Consider the following 16,093-nt stretch of genomic DNA (forward strand, 5'->3'; position numbering starts at 1 on the left):
AAAGAGTTGAGATCAAGTGTAACAATCACTTGTTTCAGAGGAAACTGAGTATTAAACCCCTGATAATCAGGACTAAGAACGCTTAGCACTTTCCCAGTACTTTGATTTAAAAAACATTCTTCTGGTTACCTATCCTAAATTTTCTTCTTTTGCTTGAACCTTCTGTCTTCCTACAAGCTTCATAAACTATGCATAATTTCCTTCTTTATGTCATTACCTTCAGATGGCGCAACCAACTACAGTAACATTCCCTTTGTGCCTGTTGTATCAGTATTATATGACAATAAAATACTTAGCCTCCATTTTTCATTTAAGTTCATATCTTTTACATTTTTCTAACCAACTTCATGGAATCAAAAGCATATATCCAAAAAGGTGTCTCACCTAGAACTGCAGCTTACACTGAACAAACACCCCCTTTTCTTAATTTAGTATTTTCCCCTCTTGTTTAAACATCAGCTTTAAGGTCTACTGCACCAAACGTCTTACCAGCACGTGACAAAGGTATGTGTCTAATGCACAAAAACTAATCACATCTAAAATGAAGTTCGGGTTACAGAGCTTAATAAAACCACTTTCAAATATATTTTACACATTTATTTGTACTTTTATGTAAAAGTCTCAGATGCATTCAACTGCGATGGACAGATGCCAGGTTTCATCTTAAAAAACCCCTTAGATTAGAACCATGTAAACTGGAAATAAGGACAGAAGCTGAATTCCTGAATCTAGACATTAAAAAAATTTTTACATATTTTTTCCATTTTATGGGTGTCAAATCTACAGTGAAGTAAGAGAAAGTTACCAGAACATCTATATAATTTACAGTCCTGGAAAGAAGGCAAACCCATATGCATACTCCTCCCCACCCCCAGTTAAATCAGTGAAAAGAGAAAAACTCCTTGTTTTTCTCCTCAAAGGTCTTCATATCTTATTAACAACAACATACTTGGAGTATCACCCAAGAGACGAACTCGAGGATTTGGCCGATACAGCGGAAAGAGTTAAGAGGTGCAATTACCCAAAAAACACACGGGGCAAATTGAGGAGGAGCACAATGCTTTCCTGAATTATTACAGACAGGACAGTGTTTGAGCTAAGATAGGTAACTATGTATTAAGCCTCTCAAAATCCTAAGTAACCAACTTACTGAACTGATCTTCCTTAATAGTCTTAACTGCATCTAACAGCTTCAGGAACGCTAACTGGGTAATTCTGCTGCAGCGATCAACAGAAGATAACAGATACCAAAATTCAGTTGTGATTGAGTTAATGAATTGAGCAGCTGGAGCATCTTAAAGTAATTTTAGGTTGTTTGCACATACAGAAATACAACGCTCTATTGATTTATAATTGAATTTTTTCCTTTCAAATTATTCCTATTAAGGACTGACACAGCTGATACAGCTTTATTAAAAAATATCACTATCCTGCTGAATTTAATAAAAATATTCCCAGAAAACTGAAAGATACAGATCTCTTGTTGAAAACACAGAAAGTGTTAAATTCTTTATCTTGGAAAAGCTGAAAATCCTGTGAAAGAGAACTAACTCTTCTGGAGTTCTGCAGAGGTAAAATAAACATGTTTTAAATGAGCTGCTTGATGAAGGCAGTAATCTACGTATCTCTGGTTTTCAAAAAACTCCTGCTGAAACAGTAGGAAAATACTTTGCCTTTCATTTAAACTTTTAGTATCACTAATGGAAACATGAACTGAACATTCACAAGACAAAGGTGAACCAACTGGTTTCATCACACATGCTGGTTTGTATTCTGCCTAAGCACTACTTAAATGTATTTTTTTCCAGTCACCTAGCTGGCGAAAGCCATTTTTTCTCCACCATGCTTTCGACAAAAAATAAGCCAACTCTTATGTCTTTTCTGTGAACTATCTGCTGATTTTGGAGTTCACTACTCTATTCATTGTTTTTAAATGGGAATTATTAAGAAGACCAATGATAATTCAATTTTATTCTGCTGTGCAATAAATTTTGGGTTTTTCCTAACAAAAAAAGGAAAAAGAAAGGAATGAATACATTTAGATAAAAGGTGGATTAGTTGTATTTTTAATTTCAGCTACAAGAAAATGGTTGGTACAAAAGTTTATTGAGAGTCTAAACTTTTGCATATAAACCCAGGATGGCAAGAATGGTTCTAATTGAACTAAAGCTGCTGAAGGTTTTATTTTTAAAAAGCTCATGATTAACTCATTGAAACACTCCCCCTACTCCAATTTTTGTCTTCTTTTTAACAATTAGTACCATTCTTTGAATTGCAGCAACTTGCAAGTGCTTTATAAACAACCATCTGCCTTATTGTATCTTCTCCGCTTTTCACTGTTTATCAATTTAAAAATGTAAAACACATTTATCAACACATTTATCAACAATGTAACAAATTTCCATCTGGGTTTATGAGATGCTCATCATTTCTTTCAAGAATCATGCTAACAATAATTATGAAACTATCTCTGAACCTTTTGAGTACTGTCATGTTACTATGATGAACCAACCTACTGCCAATTGCTGCCTACAAACTAGAAGAGTTCACTGAAGCACATCTGACATAATCATTCCAGTAAAAAGTCTTCAAAACCAGCAGATTTTGAAAGCGGATTTAGCATATGCAAATGAATATATTGCATGCAACAAAGATTCATATTTAAATTTAAATGTCTTTAGGTACTCTTAAGCAGTTTTCAATTCTTGCTGTCTGTCCATCTACTTCACTTACCAGAAAGAAATGCTGAAGATAAACAGATTGTTAAAAGCTGAAGTCTTTCTAAAATTTGAAAGACAGTACACATATACACGATCTAGATTTTTTTGTGCTGCCTCTACTAGCATTTTCTTTCTGTTATGAAAGGCATTGGTTCAAAAATGTGTGATGTAAAAGGATTGAAACCTTATGGAAATGTATTACTTATGGCTTAGGAACTACCATTAGAGAGAAATTCAATATCCTGCCCCATTTTTAGGTACTTTATCTAATTTGCTTAAAGTTTTCTGTGTCATGCTTCTATTTCACACTTACCTATCACAAATTGAAAATAATCAAGTTAGTGTGAAAAAAAACCTGTCACCTATTAACCTATTCCTAAACAACTGCATTTATAATTGATCTTGGTGTCCAAAAAGTGATAGATGCCATTTAAGCTCTTCCTCCAACTGATACACTCAAAAGCGTGCCATCTATTCCACGTGGATTCATCTTTGTCTATTAAGAAATGAGATCACACTTTAATTTATTTTAAAGATCTTGCCCAATCTCTCTCTTCTGCTGAGCTGTCTATTTTTGTCCAAATACTACAGCTCTAAACATTTTTGCAACATTTACTCCACCATAAAATTTTGCTGAAGCAAAAACCTTCTGCAACATTTGTTAGTAGGTAGGGCACTACATGCACAGAAATAGCACTATCAAATTGCTTCCAAAGGAGACCACCCAAAATAAAATTTAACCACTTTCAAAAATAAGGATGGGGGAGATGCTTTCGCTCTACCTTTCAAACAGGACAGTTATGAAGAGTTTGTTGGATTCTCAGTGACTATCTTCACTACTCCCATGAAAGTTTACCCTTACTTGACTATAATACAAGACACTGAAAACATTCAGTTCACACATGCTCAACAGACACCTGTTAAGCATTTGGCATCTAATCTCTTTGAACAGAACAGCCACTTCAACAGCCCCTAGTCAAGCAAGTATCATCTCATGAAAGCAAATGTCCATGAACCTGCCTATATATTACATCACTATCAATCTATTTTGTCCTCTCAGTAAGACAAATTTTTCCAACCACTAAATCACTAACAGCAAATACAGAATAATAAGTAAAGGTACACAAACATAATTTTGCTTAATCCATGGTGTGTGGTACATAATTTATTATATTAAAGTCTCACTACCCAGAGAAAATCTGGAACATTCAATGATAAACTGCCTGTGCAAAGAAACTGAAACTAGAATGTAAGGATTTCTACTAATCATCTGCAAATTTTATTTGGAACTTGATCCTACAGCCCTTATTCACAAGATCAGACCTATTGAGTTTATTCACATGAGCTTCGGCTGCAAGATTGGACCTTAAGTACTATCAGGTGCACGTGCAGCCTATCATCAGATTTTGGGTTATTCATGTAAGAAGCTACCCTTTCAAATGCAGACTACTTAATGCTTCCTTCTTCATTAACTTACATGTCCTCTTCTGCTGCTCTATGCTTTCATTTGTGCTATGTAAATAGCTTCTTTCTCTCAATCACACAAACAAATAATGCTCTTTGCAACCAAGGAGGAAATTAGGAGCAGGTGAACGCTTATTTTTTAAATTATGTTGAGACCAAGCTGTTCTTTAACTTAAAGGAGATCTGGGAAAAAAATATCCCATTTTACTACTTAGCGATCTTAATTATGGGTTGTCATTGTCATAATTTTACATACTCATTCCCAGCCCCCACCCCCAATATTAACCTTGATGGTTAATCTACTTTATGATGAGCTGGGCCCAACATTGTACTTACTTGAAAGCAGTTTATTTAGTGGGACAACACTTCTCTGATGATATAAAATTAACTGTACCTTATCACACATGAAACATGAAAGGAATTTATGATTTAAGTGTTCCATTTCTTTGCTTTCCATATCTGTTCTACATAAATGTAAGATATTTTCTTGTGCTGTGGTGTGGTAACTGTAAAAATACCTGCTTATACAATTCTGCAGGTCAGAAAGGCTACAATTACAAGAGATGGCATATACTAGTCCTTGAATAGGATCACAGCAGAGGCATTTATATCATGAACCACATTATAATCTACATATTTACAAATCCTGCTTGACTTATTTAAAGACATGGGTAGCCAAGCAAACTGTCGGTACATGTAAGAGCCTCTTCAATAGTGATGGCACTCACAAAAACATCTGCAAATACTAAATGGCCTCCAAGAAATCACCAACTTACAATTACCCAGTGCTAGAGCTTAAGAGAGACACACAGAGGGACAGAAAATAACTGCCTACTGATGCAGGGGATACTCTGGTTACTGTAAGACCATGGAAGGAGAATGTCAGCAAAATCTTTCTCAAATGAAATCTCCTCATCAACACAACCTATAGCCCTGGCAAAATCCATTTTAGTAGTGTTTTCTTTAGAATTCCAGCTAATTTCAATGTCATGACCAAGCAGGGGCTGACTGTTGGCAATTTCAGTAGCCATAATATCAATTGGAAGTGTGGTACAAACAATAAACACATCTACTTAAAATGCAAGGAGACATACATCATTTAAATCTAATCTGGAGTTTAACCTAGAATCCAAATCTCCGTAACTCCTGGCCAGAAGAAAAAAAAAAAAAAAAAAAAAAAATCAACCTTGAACTGGAATGTGTATCTACAACAACTGAACTGTTGTCACAAAATTGTTCTCAATCATACTTCAAACTTGCCACATGGATTAATCGGCAGTTAGAAGCAGCTGCAACACCATGTTCTGTGCACTCCTGTTGCCATTTTCATTTTTAAAAAGCAAGTGGAGAGGCACTCCACAAAATTCAATGCCGCAATAGCAATGACTGAACCAGAATCACAAAATTATGAACAGTTCACTAAATTGTCTATTAGAAGTACATATCAAGAGGCTGCAGAACAAATTGTGTGCCTGAAATAACAGATCAATGAATGAAGAATAAAGAGATGTAAGAAGTGGAGATGCTGACGAACCATTGTAATTTGTGAAGAATCAATTTCCATACAGCCAGAGTAATGGGAGAACATCACAGATCGTGTATTCATGACTTTTAACAGCAAAAAATCATGGATTACCAAATGGAAGTTTAGTAATTCTCCAAGAAAGAGAGAATGATGCTGTAATGTAAGGCCAGAAAGTACATCCACTTTTAAAATTAGTGATATGCAGTAAAAGCAGCCCATAATATGTACGTACAGTAAAAAAAGTTGCCTTGGATGGGTAAATCCTTTAAAAATCGAAAAACTGGCATACAGTGACTGAGCTAACAACAGAAACACTGAATACATAAACCACTTTTGCCTGATGGTGCGAGTCTAGCTACTTTATCATCTCACTGTATGTCCAGCTACATAAATGCTCATCCCCAAATACCTATTACAGAACTCCTAAAGCCAAAGGATGATGTTTCAAACAAAAGGCCAAAGGCCAGATTTTACTACATCACCTTACAAATTATAGGAGCTGCTGCTTCTCAAGGTATGGCAGTTTGCTGAACACATCTTACCCTAGACTACAAAATGGCTAATCAGAAGGTAATAGACTGCTTCTGTACTATTCAACATCTACACCAGTAACACACCAATCTATGGCACAAGAGGAGGTTTTATCTATGTGAACAAATGCCAAGGGTCTTGCCGGTCAGCATCCCCTGCGTTCTCAGTTAACTACGTAAACATTCATAGTGCCAAAACCAGACAATGGAGCATTTATAAATTTGTGGCTTGATGGAAGAACTGTGTAGTATCAAGCACCTAGCAGACAACGGACTGAAACACAGTTGAGTTTCCTTTTCCTCTAAAAACACAAAACAAATGAACAATTTAGAACAATTCACCCTGTCAGATTCCTGACCTCAAGTCTTCGTTTGAGTGCATTTTCAAAAATCACTCAAACCTGAACATGGAGAATGACTATAAGGCAAAAGGCACAAGACAGATCAACGATGTAAGGCACTCACTCCATGAACACACTTCACCTCTTGGTTAACCAAAAATCACAAAGAAGTAGTTCATACTACTACGGATTGAAGCTGTGGCACTCTCTATGCAGATGCACAGAATGAGGAATTCAATGATGTTGTCAAACACATACAAGGTGTGATGGCACAGGAACCCACATGGAGACATACTAATCTTCACAGTTGTGTCTTCTCCAACTCATGTATTTGGAAAATGGGGTTATTTGAACAATACAGGCACACACAAAGGTTTGCACACATAAACCATAGAATAGGTGCCGATCTGTTTCCTCTTGGAAGAAACGTCTATCAAGTAACTTAGACAATGCAAAAGATTGGGCAATAACACATTCCCTGTTCTAGAAAAACATACAGTTGATGTGAAAGGATGTGACAAGTGGCAGCAGTAGACCCCATTGTCTCCTCCCCTGCCACAGCTCTTGCAGGAACAAGGAGGAGGAGGTAAAAAGCAAGGTTCTTCAATGCCCAGGAACAAAGCTCTGGCAGGACAAAGCAGGGCTCAACAGGTGGGCAGCTCCAGCACATCCAGCACAGAGCCCAGCTTGATCCCTGAATGAAACAGAGGGGCTGAGCTAGCCACAGAGCATTAGATCACCAGTCGGCAGAGGTTAAGGGCAGATGGAGTGTTGTTCCTCTTAATCAAGACAGGCAGAGACTTCTGCCATGCACTCCTTCCTTGAGTCTGCAGGCTCAGTGTCTGCAGAGGTTCTCAGAGCCTATCCTGCTATACTTAGAAAAGAACATGTAATTAGATACTTCTTCAGCTTTGACAAATGCACTCTTGGCAGCACAAGAAACTATATGAAACCATTTGGTGATAAATTTAAGTATATACTTATTTATCCATCCAAGAAATTCAATTAAGATGCTTTATACTATTTACTTTGCAACAGTGTAGGGCTGGCTTTCATTTCAGACATTTTAGTTTTCTTTTTACTCTTTAGCACACAACTGTACTGTCTGGGCGTGCACAAGGTGGCCACAAAATTGAGGCCACAAAAATGCACACATCTCCTATGAAGACAGGCTGAGAGAGTTGAGGGTGTTCAGCCTGGAGCAGAGAAGGCTCCGGGGAGACCTTACTGCAGCTGCCAGGGCTGAGAGGGGCTGATAAGAAAGATGGGGACAGATTTTTTAGCAGAGCCTGTTGTGATAGGACAAACGGTAATGGTTTTAATTTAAAAGAGGGCAGATTTAGGCTAGATCTAAGGAAGACATTTTTCACACTGAGGGTGGTGAAGCCCTGGCCCAGGTTGCCCAGAGAGGTGGTGGATGCCCCGTCCCTGGGAACACCCCAGGTCAGGTTGGATGGGGCTCTGAGCAACCTGCTCTGGTTGAAGATGTCCCTGCTCACTGCAGCCAGGACAGCTGACCTCAGCTGACCAGAGGGATATTCCATGCCATACAGTGTCATGCTCAGCAATAAAAACTGGGGGAAAGGAGGAGGAAGGGAGGACGTTTGGAATTATCTTCCAATAAGGCGTCTGTCTTCCCAAGTCACCATTACGCATGAAGAAGCCCTGCTTTCCTGGAGATGGCTAAACACCCGCCTGCCAATGGAAAGCAGTGAATCAATTCTTTATTTTGCATTGCTTGCACACACAGCTTCTGCTTTACCTATTAAACTGTACCTCAGCCCACAAATTTTCTCCTGTATCTCAGCCCACAAATCTTCTCACTTTTACCCTTCTGATTCTCTCTCACATCCCATGGCAGGGAGTGAGTGGGTGGCTGTGGGGGGCTGAACTGCCCACTGTGATTAAACCATGACAAAAACAAAGTTTGAAAGACAACACGTCTAAACATGTACAATCAAATGTGTCTCCGAGTAGTCTGAATTAATGTAACAGAAAGAGTAAGTGGGGAATAAATGTATTTAATCCTTAATAAAACAATAACCCTAATGCAAGTAGACAAGCCATGAGGCGAAAGCAGTTCTTGAATGACATGCCATGATGACTCCAACAGAAACTGCCGGGCAACGTTATAGAGTCTCTAAGAAAAAGACCCTAGTTGGTGCACAGAACTGTGCATACCCTTTCTCCAAAAGCCACCTTGTCATGAGCAGCATTACTACCTCAAGGTCAGCATGCTGAGGCTCTTCTTTCTGTTGGGCACGGGAGGTTGTGACAGTGCAAGGACAACCTCAGCACACACTGTTTTACGTTCACTGAGATCAGACACCGTTCTTCCCAAGTCAATGCACTGACTCCTAAAGCATTACAAAAGGCATGGCACTGAAATTAAAGTCCTTTTCACATAGAAATGGAACCATGGTCAGTTGCTTCTACACCTACTACATCCACAACATCCCTACCAAAAGCCTGGGGAGTACCAGTAGCATCTAAATAGCTGATACATCAATAAATATTTAATCAATTAATCATCAGATCTCTACTTAATCCATCTAGTGGTCCCTGGTATCTCCTGTAACATGAGAAAATCAGCCAATATCTTCACTAGAAAGTAAAACGCCACATTTTTGTACCCAGTGCTTCGCCTTGAGAAGAAAGTTAAAGAAAATACCGCATAGTATAATATCCTCTGATCTGTGTAATCTAGACGACATTCTATTTTGAACACATACTAAAGTAAAATTGTAGTCTAAATCACATCTTAAGCTATATACCAAATAATGGGAAATATTGTTACAGCATTAACATGCAACAAATCCTGAAATACCTTTTGTTAAATGACTGCAGCTTCACTAAATCTTTCTGAATACATACAAAATTAGAAGTATCATTCCTATAGAGAAATGCAACAAAAACCACAGCACACCAATACACACACGTATGCATACACATACACAATTCATATACCTCTCCAAGAGCTTCATAGCGCTTTTGGTTCCATCTATGCAAATCTTCACGATAATTAAAAACAAATGGCTCCCCAGTTTTTATGTGTCTCAACTGCCCTTCTGTAAAAGAAACAAAATCATAAATTTTAACATCATTAAAAGTAAGACACATTTAATTGTTTAAAATTTTAAAAGAAGTCTACATCTAAAAATCGGGCTACTATGAATTCTTTCTCCTTTTTTTGGTTACAGTATTTTTGAAGGAAAACAGTTGTAGCATAACAACAAAATCTATTCCCCTTGAACAGTATATATTGCTAGATAAAGCTAAACACAAGTGATGACAGTGAATTTAGATGCAGATATCAAATGACAAACTGCTTTGCGAGAAATACTTATGTCTCAACTGCTGCAGATTAACAGTGAAATGTAAACATTAGCAGTTAATATTTGATCTCCAGTCTCATTTAGGTGATCAAATTGTAGGTACAAATCCCCTACTTCAAAAACAACTGCATTTATTAAAGAAACGTGAGTACAAAATGGGCTGGATGCTGGAAGGAAAGGAAACATTTATTTTCAAGATTAACAACATACAAAATTAATCTGAAAAATCCCATGCCCACAGTTCAGGTAAATATCTTAACTCCTAGGCACAGCGCAATCAAATAAGAGCTCATAGATTCAAGGTACACTGAGACTATAACCACAAAATAAAGCGGAATGCTTCATCAGAGCAAAAGCACGTACTGTTCTTAGATTCCAATGTAACTTTAGTTGGCCTTGTTTATAGCAAAAGTGTAGTAGCATACCCAACCACAGATGAAGACATGGACTGAGTTAAAATAACAATAATAATAAAATGGCAACCAATAGGAAGGAAACTGTGGAAAACAGATACCTTACCAGAATGATTCAGCTTGTAAAACAGAAGACAAGTTATGATCTCAGAGCATCACAAAATGCCAGTAAACCAGAGAAACATTAAAAATAGGGATATATGCAAGTATCTCCTTTGAAAGTTGAAATGTTTGCATGATGAAAGTAAGGTTTGTCAGCAAAATGTTTCCTCTTGAATAGTAAGAAATTGTTACTTAGTTCACACCTTTTCAGGACCTTTACATTTTGATTCTTGATGTTTTAAATAAAATATTTAAGATCTGTTATCTTTAACAGTTATGCTTATCTGCTTATTTGACATTTTTTCCAGACCTGTCTTACCTCACGTACTAGACACCAGGGAAATATTTTTCTCCAACTTCATAACCCTGTCTGAGGTCCACGTATCCTTCTTCTCTTATTTTCATCACAACTCTACCTTCAGCTGTTCCTTCTCAGCTAGTTACTCTTCAAGTATGCCATTCAATAGTACACGAAGTTCCTCTCTCCACCAGTAAAGTGGAGCAAATATCTGTTATATTTTTTTCTTTGGCTTTCTGGAACCCTTGTTGTCTTCAGATTCTTTAAATCTGATAAAAATCTTCCTTACCTTTCCATCATAAAAAGAAGCATGATTATGACATCATGATTAAACATGTTAATTAGATGTGCAAAAGCAAAATAGAGACCTTTTTGCTTTGCTGACCAGTAGCACATGTAATCAGTTCTGCTGCATTCTATGGTAATTACTCAGGCTATGAGGTTAGTAATGGAATATTCAGTAACATCATTCTAAACCATCATTCCCCAAAATTCAAATTTCATCCCTTTTTATCAACCACATATGAACCATTAACTCTGAAGTCAGTAAGGAAGACAGTAGACGCTGTGCAGATCTAAAAATAAGGAGCTGAAAAGTGACAGAGCTGAACCCCTCCCATCAAAGAAAGAGCATCACTTTCATGACACTTTTAGTCTCTAAGTACCTTCCTGTGAAAACCATCAGGGTATTAAAAAGCTAAGTGTTGCATAAATGACTATAATTTAAAGGAAAGCTCTTTTTTTTCTTTAAAAGTGGAGGATGTAAGACAGGCAGATTTAGAAACTAAAGTTCCTCTGTTCACAGAACAGGCACTGCAAAGAAGTAGAATTGTAAATGTCCCCATTCGTCCTACAGGTTTCAAACACTCTTGAAAGAGCCATTTCCTGGAGTCTGGTATTACTTTAGCTCAGAGGCTTATTTCTCAACTGGATTTTAAATTGTATGCACTGGAAGTTATAAATACTACTAACTCATTTAACACACAGATTCAGCTAGCTAGAAGTACTTGTAGTCATCACACACTTAGCTGTAATGCGAAACTGTGACCCACACCAGCAGAGTAAGACAGTCTATCACATTGCTCATCCTTCCACCAATATAAATAGGTGTTTTCCTATTGGTATTAATGAAATAGTTGGGATAAATTATCATCTAAATAACTACTTTTGTATCCATAAAAATGAATCAGTAAATAAAATGTTTCTTAAATGAGTGACCACTCTTTAATTTTGCTTTTTAATGCTAAAGCTACAGAAATTACTTTCAGAATTTTTGTATCAACACTTCTGTAATAGAAAACAGGAAATCATAAATTATGTACAGTACAAACCTACAGTATTGTATAAAATGAGGTTTTTTTGGTGACAATTTCATGAAATTAAAACAAATATTACTTAGCTAGATTTACAAGTCTGTTAACACTAAGGCCCAAAATTTTATTCTTAACAGAATAGTGTAAAATTCTAATAGCGACTTATAAGGTATAATTAAAGTTCTGATAACCTCCCAACTTTATTCTAAGTATAGCCTTTACAAAGCATATATGACTTACTTTCATTAAAAATGTACTCAAATCCTTCCAGAGTATCAGGAAATTCAAGTGGTGGCTCATCTTTTTTCATTAGTTCATCCAAGTCTATTCTAGACAATAAATCTAAAAAAGGAAAAGAAAAATTATATAATGCATGCTGTGTCTTTTTTATTTCTCAATTATCACTGACAAAACGTGTTTATTCAGATTTGTATATCTTAAGGGCAGAAGGACATCCTACGTATTACTAAACATAGGACTTCATTACGGGAAATTTTGTTCCAGATTCAAATGCTAGGCCTCATTGTCAGTATATCTTCTTCTTTATTTATTTATTTACCTACCTATCTCTCATGTTGATCAAAAAAAATCCAAGGACAGAGCAGCTACCAAAGACATAGTGACTTGTTTCAGTGATTCATTACCCTCAATGTTAGAAATACGTCTCTGGTATGCATTATGGTTTTAATATGAACTTCACCATCAAGTCATTGATACATTCTTCTTTGCCTTCTTGAAGAGCTCAGATTATCAAATGCACATCATCTCACAGGCATTTACCAGCTGTGATCACAACACTCCTTAACCTTTCCTTTGATACCCAAATAGCCTGAGTTATCTGAATCCTTCTCTCGACCACCCTCCTTTAATAAACCTCAAGGTACAGAAAACTGCCATCCATTTTATAGCAAGCCAAGACATACACATCCTTTTCAGACTAGGATGGTATATCCTAGTGTAGCCTGCATTCACTAATGCAAGTAACTAAAATAAGCATAGTTTGCATTCTTCACCCTAGATTTGAGGATTTACATTTAACCAGAGGCAGGCATATAGGGGCATTTTTTGCTTCCATCTAACTACCAAACAGTTACTGCATACACAGATAATAGTGTACAATCGTTATCTCCTCTCCTAATTGGTCATCACCCACAGAACTCAATGCTATCCTTTTAGCTTACTTTCTGATTATTAATAAAAATCATCAAGAAATTATTCAGCAGGATTCTACTGAAAAATATTCTCCTACTTCATCATAGATGAATTTGAAGACCATACAAACATTCAGTTCAGGAGTGCTATACTGACTTTTCACTATTATTGTTTAATAAATCAAGATACCATGTATTACCAAGGAAATACAGTACTCTATTGGTTTACTACCTTTACCATCCAACACTGTAGCTCAAAGAAAAGCAAACAGTTTGAAAACTCATTTTCTTTAAACTTGCTTTGTTTGACATTAACTACACGTCCATCCTTCAATTACTTAAAATCATTATTTGGATAGGTTTTGTATCACTATTTTTGCTTAGTCTTGTCACCAGTGACAAGTCATAGGTTACCCATGTTACCTAAGCTTAGTATTGGTACATTAATCCTTTCAAATTTCTACACTGTTTAAAATGTATTGAAAATTAGCTTCAACATTCTTAGAGAGTTACTTGGCCTGGTCTTTCATAAATCTTCAGGTTCACATGACATCCACTCCAGCATCCATATGATTGCCTCTAGCTCCTCCTTCTCTAAGTGGTTTCACTGGGTAAAGCTGGAGGACCAAAGGCCATCTTATATGGCTGCTGACATTCAACATCTCTCCAACCCATACTATGGTATCTGAGCATCTCTGCAGTACCTAAATAGCTACACAACATTGGACGTTGACTGGTAGATTTCTAAATGTGGCTTTCACATTGCTCACTTTTACCTCCAATTTGTTTAATAGCAAGTCCTATGACATTTGATTCACAGCATAATGCTTGCTGTTGTGCATTATCCTTTTAAAGTTCCAGGGGAGCTGCTGGAGAGCAGCTAGGAGAAAGAAAAGAACTTTGTCAAAGAAGTTTTTCACAACAGGATGTAAAAAGCATCCCCTTTCTTTATCTTTACTTTCACAATGTCAGGGTAGCAAAACAGCCTTTAGCACATCTTTCTCTCCTTGGAAGAAGAGGAGACTCCAGTCACACCACACCTCTAGAATTTAATTTCACCAGTTTTCATGTCTTCTTATTGTGACCTATTTGGAAATGTGTTTACACAGAAGTGTCAGTTACTGTATAATAAAATACCCATCTCCTGGGTAGCAAAGGCAATCCTGTATGAACTACATTAAGCTTATCTGCAGAACGTACAGCTTGTCATGATTTACAGCTTCCAGAGTCACTCAGGAAGATTGCAACTGGCATGTGCTCCAACCACCGACATGGCCACTTCCTTCCTGTGCAATTTTTCAAGTGTTCTTATGACTTTAAGATTCTATCAAGATCTAAGCCACCATTCTCACCTAAGATCTTGGACTCTGCAACTCAATTCGAGACTGGTTCAATACAGCCCAAAACTGAGTGATTTGCAGGAGATCTTCCATAGCTCAATAGGAGTGCATGAAGAAAACATCCTCACACAAAGTTTTCATTATGTGGAATATTTCTTGGACACTAATCCTTAGTGAAGGTCAAATTATGGCCAACTACCATAAAATGGTAGTTTTACTCTCCCAAACATGAAGTGTAATTTCATCAAGATATACTAATTTGACAGAATTAGTACAAGTTTTGAAAAAGCACCACACAGGTTTTCACCAAAAGTTTCACAAACACACAGTTTTAACTTAAGAAACACAATCTACCATCACTGCATAACAGAACATATAGACAAGGTGTATATATAGAGAGAGAGCATGTAAGACAAGGTATAGTCTTTTTCTCTTTTGAAAGACAATTTAGGGAGTAAATGTGTAATGCAAACACTTTAAATCCAATGTTTGGTTTGCATACTTGTACATCTAACCAATGCCACACATGCCAGAATTGAAAAACTGTATCTAAAAGATGTAATTTATTTAATTTATTTTTTCCTCAAGAAAATTACTCTGCTAAGTCTCTTTGGTCCATTTATTTTTTTTTTAAACATACAATACAAATTTATAAAATCAACATGGAAATCAATGTCCTGAAAATGTTTTCCCTACTAACATTCTAGTCAAAGAGACTTTTAAAAGCTGTAATATGGTTGCATAATTATAAAACATTAGGTGGCATAAAAATTAAATTATAACTCCCAGAAACTAAGAACACAAAAGCACCATTCAACTTTCTCAAAGGCTGATTATGAAAATTGAAAGAATTAATGGATATCTTATTCTGTTACTCCTTACCACAGATCGTTATTTTTTGTATCATCTTATGAAAATACTAGTAATGGACATACCATTAGACAAAAAGCATTAGCATAGATGGACTAATAGTCTCTTCCAGTATTGCAGTTCCCAGACTCTAACCCATAGTTACATCAAACTATTTTCCTTTCCTTAATAATTCCTTCCAAAATGTCAATATAGGTGAAAAGAAGTCAAAAAGACTCATACCCTTTAATGCAGTAGTCTTCTCTTTTTCATCTGGGCCTCCTTGCTGGAGTTGAGCCATCATTACCCAAACTGCCAACAGATTTAAAATACTGAGGTAAATGTACATTAATCTTTGATGGACAATCTGAAAATCAACAAGAGTTGGAAATTAATAAATTTACTGACTTCTACTTCAACAGGTCTCATTTGCTACTGCTTACACCACAAAGAAACAGAACTTGTTCCAAAAGCAAAACTGCCCTGCGTACTACAAACCTCTATGATATGTAAAGTAAAATTAAAATTAACTTTTTCCCCTCCTTCAAAACTTACATGGGACACTCTAAAGTCTATTCACCCTATCCTGGATTAAGATGTTCTACAACAGAGTGTGACACAAACTCCAGTATCAAGTTTGGTCAAAGATCCAAGTTCACAAGAATGAACACTAACTTCTCCCAACTCCTACAAGGACATCTATATAATTCAC

General features: G+C 36.5%; 1 protein-coding gene across 2 annotated transcripts in view; it reads right to left on the reverse strand.

Annotated features, from left to right (window-relative positions):
* The window catches only part of ARB2A (ARB2 cotranscriptional regulator A), a gene marked incomplete at both ends in the record, with an annotated part of 249,791 nt that extends 234,061 nt beyond the window's left edge, over positions 1 to 15,730 (reverse strand). Inside the window, 3 exons of one of the 2 annotated variants that reach the window (XM_082013150.1) lie at positions 9,548 to 9,648; positions 12,282 to 12,383; positions 15,625 to 15,730. In XM_082013150.1, the coding sequence (XP_081869276.1) occupies positions 9,548 to 9,648; positions 12,282 to 12,383; positions 15,625 to 15,730 (309 nt within the window). Of the gene's footprint in view, positions 1 to 9,547; positions 9,649 to 12,281; positions 12,384 to 15,624 lie in introns of those variants that run through there. The other variant, XM_082013151.1, reaches the window with a different exon arrangement.
* Positions 15,731 to 16,093: the final 363 nt, after the last annotated feature.

This window comes from Phaethon aethereus (assembly GCF_964289735.1).
Source record: "Phaethon aethereus genome assembly, chromosome: Z".
In the NCBI taxonomy this organism is placed as follows: Eukaryota; Metazoa; Chordata; class Aves; order Phaethontiformes; family Phaethontidae; genus Phaethon; species Phaethon aethereus.